At 35.2% G+C, this 5,000-nt stretch overlaps 1 protein-coding gene across 1 annotated transcript in view; it reads left to right on the top strand.

Moving 5' to 3' along the window:
• The window catches only part of LOC137647186 (alpha-1-inhibitor 3-like), a 39,837-nt gene that overhangs the window by 10,801 nt on the left and 24,036 nt on the right, over nt 1–5,000 (top strand). Inside the window, exons 3-7 of the mRNA XM_068380510.1 lie at nt 24–268; nt 1,509–1,625; nt 2,673–2,830; nt 3,229–3,325; nt 4,424–4,639. Of these exons, the coding sequence (XP_068236611.1) occupies nt 24–268; nt 1,509–1,625; nt 2,673–2,830; nt 3,229–3,325; nt 4,424–4,639 (833 nt within the window). The remainder of the gene's footprint in view (nt 1–23; nt 269–1,508; nt 1,626–2,672; nt 2,831–3,228; nt 3,326–4,423; nt 4,640–5,000) is intronic.

Here is a 5,000-nt window from a genome sequence, read left to right as displayed (position 1 = left end):
AATACTAATTACCAAACCTTCAGGACGCAAGGACTTCTGCAAAGAAGTACAGTCGTCATCATCCGAACATTACCTGCATGACACGTCCTTGAATGTCCTGGGCGAAATAGCTGGAGTCTCCATCAACTACACAGAGATCATTGATGTCGAGAACCAGAAGATTATGACTGTCATCCAGACAGACAAGTATCTATACCAACCCGGCCAGACGGTCAAGTTTAGAATCCTGACTTTTTCTGGAGCGTTCATGGATGTATCGACAAAGAATGTAAGAGACAATATTATTATTATTATTATTATTATTACTACTACTACTACTACTACTACTACTACTACTACTACTACTACTACTACTTGTTAAGCTACAACCCTAGTTGGAAAAGCAGGATGCTATAAGCCCATGGGGCTCCAACAGGGAAAATACCCCACTGAGGAAAGGAAACAAGGAAAAATGAAATATTTTAAGAACAGAAACAATATTAAAATAAATATTTCCTATATAAACTATAAAAACTTGAATAAACCAAGAGGAAGAGAAATAAGACAAAATAGTATACCCGAGTGTACCCTCAAGCAAGAGAACTCTAACCCAAGACAGTGGGAGTCCATGGTACAGAAGCTATGGCACTACCCAAGACTAAAGAACAATTGTTTGATTTTGGAGTGTCCTTCTACAAGAGCGAGACAGGAAGACCTTATCTAATCTTAATTTATGAATTTATATACAATTTTGGTGTTGTTACTGTTCTTAAAATATTTTATTTTGGTTTTTAGTGTCCTTATTTCCTTTCCTCACTGGCCTATTTTTCCTGTTGGAGCCTTCGGGCTTATAGCATCCTGCTTTTCCAACTAGGGCTGTAGCTTAGTAAGTAATAATAATAATAATAATAATAATAATAATAGTAATAATTATAATAATAATAATAATAATAATAATAATAATAGTAGTAATAATGATAATAATAACTATCTACTGTCCTGTAGGAGGTAGCCTAGTATTGACGTACATTGTACAGTAGATATTAGTTAAAAGTCTTGGCAAAATTTTAGCTCACTTTTTATACCTCTTGCTGTTCAGTCTTGTAAGTTTCTCTCCATACTGCAATTGTGGGATTTTCTCTCCAAGTACAGATAGTTGCTGGATGGCTTCCCAGGCCCCAGTATCAAGTATTCTGGCTCTAATCCATAAATTCAACTATCTATTTCTCAGTGTATGTTATGTTCCAGTAAACCAGTAAGGTAGTACTCAAATTACATTTTGTTCAACCCATTGTTAATGAAATTCCATTTTAGATATATCTAAATAACTAACTGAGGCTAAATAGTCTGAAGAACTTTAACAGTGTGGTGTAAATTTTATAGCAAAAACTATTTTCATTATAAGGAAGCTTTTGGAAAAAGGTTGAAATCTCATCTATACATGGTTTGAGTGACCATCAAGTAATGGTGATGGCAGATAACTTACGATCACTCAATCGATCACTCAATCGTGTTTTCTATTCTCTCAGTACCCTGTTGTGTGGGTGACGTCACCATCGAGAACGAGGATTGCACAATGGAGGAACGTCGACAATTCGAACGGTCTGGTTCATTTGGAGATGACGCTGGTGGACGAACCCGAGGAGGTAATAAAATCATGTTTGTTGGTCCTCTTACAGTGATGACTATTGTCGATTCTTTTTAGTGAGGTAGACTTGCACCGACTTGCAGGGGTGCCCTTTTAGCTCGGAAAAGTTTCCTGATCACTGATTGGTTGGGCGAGATAATTCTAACCAATCAGATAGCAGGAAACTTTTCCGAGCTTAAAGGGCACCCCTGCGAGTCGGTGCAAATCTGCCTCACTAAAAAAATTGACAATAAGTCATCTGGTACCAAAATGACTGCGTCATTGATAAATTAAATTAATGATTAGACACCGTATTTTGATAAACTTGGGTAATTAAAGAGTTTCATAGATTAATCAATTGCCATCTAATATTTTATAGATTAGGAAGAGGATGCCTTTCATAGAAGGGATGGTAGAGGGCACATGAGGTAACCGACCCCTTAATATATAGTTGTGGTGGCCTATTGGTAACTTCCCTGCCTGGTGATCCCCAGACTGGGATTCGAGTTCCGCTCTGACTCGTTAGTTTCTTTGGTCGCTGCAACCTCACCATCCTTGTGAGCTAAGGATGCGGGGCCTACGGGGTCCTTTAGGTCTACTTGCTGAGTCATCAGCAGCCATTGCCTGGTCCTATAGTCAATTCTTTTTAGTGAGGCAGATTTGTACCGACTCGGAGGAGTGCCCTTTTAGCTCAGAAAAGTTTCCCAATTGCTGATTGGTCAGAAGTATTTTTGTCCGACCAATCATGTACCAGGAAACTTTTCCGAGCTAAAAGGGCACCCCTGCGATTTGGTACGTATCTGCATCGCTAAAAAAATTGACTATAGGTTGGGTGGAGAGGTGGCTTGGGTGCTGATCACATGTATATATGGTCAATCTCTATGGCAATGTTCTGCTTGCTAGGGCAATGTCACTGTCCATTTCTTCTGCCATTCACGAACGGCCTTTAAAACCTTTTTTAAATGATATGAAAGAAGAAGGAAATATGAACTTAATGGTGGAGAAGATTGTAGTGAACCTTGCTTATGATTTACCTTTATATGATATTCCTTTTATATTGTTTCAGGGGTCTTATCAAATTCACGTCAAAATTGACGGTGATACAGAGGAAACAGCTAGTTTTAAGGTAGAAGAGTATGTTCTTCCCCGTTTTGAGGTGACAGTTGAACCTCCGAAATACATCTTATCACGTGACGACAGCTTCGCCTTTAAAGTTTGTGCTAAGTAAGAATTTATCTATTTTGGTTTCATAATGAACCATGAAACGTTGTTTTCATCTTCTTAATTTTGCTTATTATGTTTCTGTTATTCCATGATCATTACCATGCTATATTCTCTATTCATATTGTTAATTGAATTTATTAGTATTGTTATTGCTGTATTTTAAACTAAATCATATAAAACTAATGTTTAATAGTAATGTGTTTTGTAAAGTAACCAATTTGCTGCAATATTGTTTCATTTTTCAATCAGTGTAAAAATAACCAATTTGCTGCAATATTGTTTCGTTTTCAATCAGTATAAAAATCTAATAATAGATATATTTCTTTAAGTACTTAATTCTAATGCCATACCTGAAACGATATATGAGTCAGCGTCATTCTTCTTTGACACGTCCCCAGGTATACTTTCGGGCAGCCTGTCGGGGGAGAGTTGTCTGTTGCAATCAGCAACAATGGTCAGAAGAAGTGTTTCACCTCCATCATACGTAACGAAACAGTAAGCTAAGTTGATTTTAAACTTAATACATATTGACTGAAATAAACAAAGGGTGGCTTGAGAAACAAACAATACCATGGTCACCCTCACATTCACAATTTCATGAGCCGCATGTCAAACCCCTCTAACATGCACTGTGACATTCAATTCTATCTTGTACTCAATATCAAATATAAATATAAAATCCCTTCCATCTATCCAGCAGGTTCTAGCTCTTTCTCTCTTTCCTACTTCCTCCTAATGCTTCACCAACTAGTTACCTTCAATACTTTCCACATGACCGAACCCTCCTACAATACTGTTTCATCCTTTCATATATACCAAACTCTTTCCGATTTCTATGTATCCACATTTCTCAAGTTTTAAGTTCTACTGTGCAATATAAAATCATAATTAATTCATCATACAGTATATGGATATATATATATATATATATACATATATATATATATATATATATATATACTGTATATATATATATATATATATATAAAGGGGTGCTGGAAAGCTCCTGGATTTAAGAGTATCGTGAAAGGTTAGAGCTGATACTTTTACAGAAACGCCGTGGAAAACTGAGCAGTGTTGCAGAACAATGCACCAGCACACAGAACATGAAACTCTACGGAAAATATGTGAATTTGGCTTTGAATCGGTAGACCAAAGCCAAATTCATGTGCTGTGTGTGCTGGTGTGTTGTCCTGCAAAATAGGACACCATGTCTTAGCTTTTCAAAGTGTTTCTGCTTCATACATTAAACCTGCAAAAAGGAAAAAGACATTTTGTATACCATGATGCTTCTTTTTTCGCTTATCTCCTCTTGAATAGTTGTCCTACCCTCCCCTGTAAAAGTAGCAGCTCTACCCTTTAACAATACCCTTAAATCCAGGAGCTTTTCAGTATTCCTTCATATATATATATATATATATATGTATATATACACACATATATATGCACACACACATACATATGCACACACACACACACATATATATATATATATATATATATATGTATATATACATACATATATAAATATGTTTATTAAAAAAAATGTGTGTATAAAATTACACCTTAATACATCTTGCATTTCTTCTCCAGTTCAGCGGATGTAAGGATTTCGAAGTACAATCCTCGGAGTTGAGACTTATAGACTGCAGAATCCACTCAATATCCATCAATGCGTTGGTCACAGAAGAAGGTACCGGTGTCGAGATGAAGCAATCAGCTCGCGTTGAAATATCGAGGAATCCTGTCAAATTCAAGACAATCTATAATGATCGATACATGAAGTATAATCTACCTTATAATACTCGGGTGAGGGTTTCAGTGATCTCTTTTATATGATATTATTTATATTTTAGCTCTAAAGGCAGTAGTCCAGTCTTTATTTTAATTGTGACATGTATGGGTTATCTATATTATAATGGCATACTGGATGGTAAATCTTCTTGCTTCGTGACTCGCAATTGAATTATTTTGGATTTTATGAAAGTTCCTAGTTTACTTTGTATATATATATATATATGTATGCATGTATATATGCATATATATATATAATATATATATATATATATATATCTGTATATATATACATATATATATATATATATATCTGTATATATATATATATATATATACACACACATATATATATATATACATATATATATATATA

This window comes from Palaemon carinicauda, chromosome 9 (assembly GCF_036898095.1).
Source record: "Palaemon carinicauda isolate YSFRI2023 chromosome 9, ASM3689809v2, whole genome shotgun sequence".
NCBI classification, from domain to species: Eukaryota; Metazoa; Arthropoda; class Malacostraca; order Decapoda; family Palaemonidae; genus Palaemon; species Palaemon carinicauda.
Note: the sequence above shows the minus strand (reverse complement) of the source record. Positions and strands in the feature narration are given on the sequence as shown.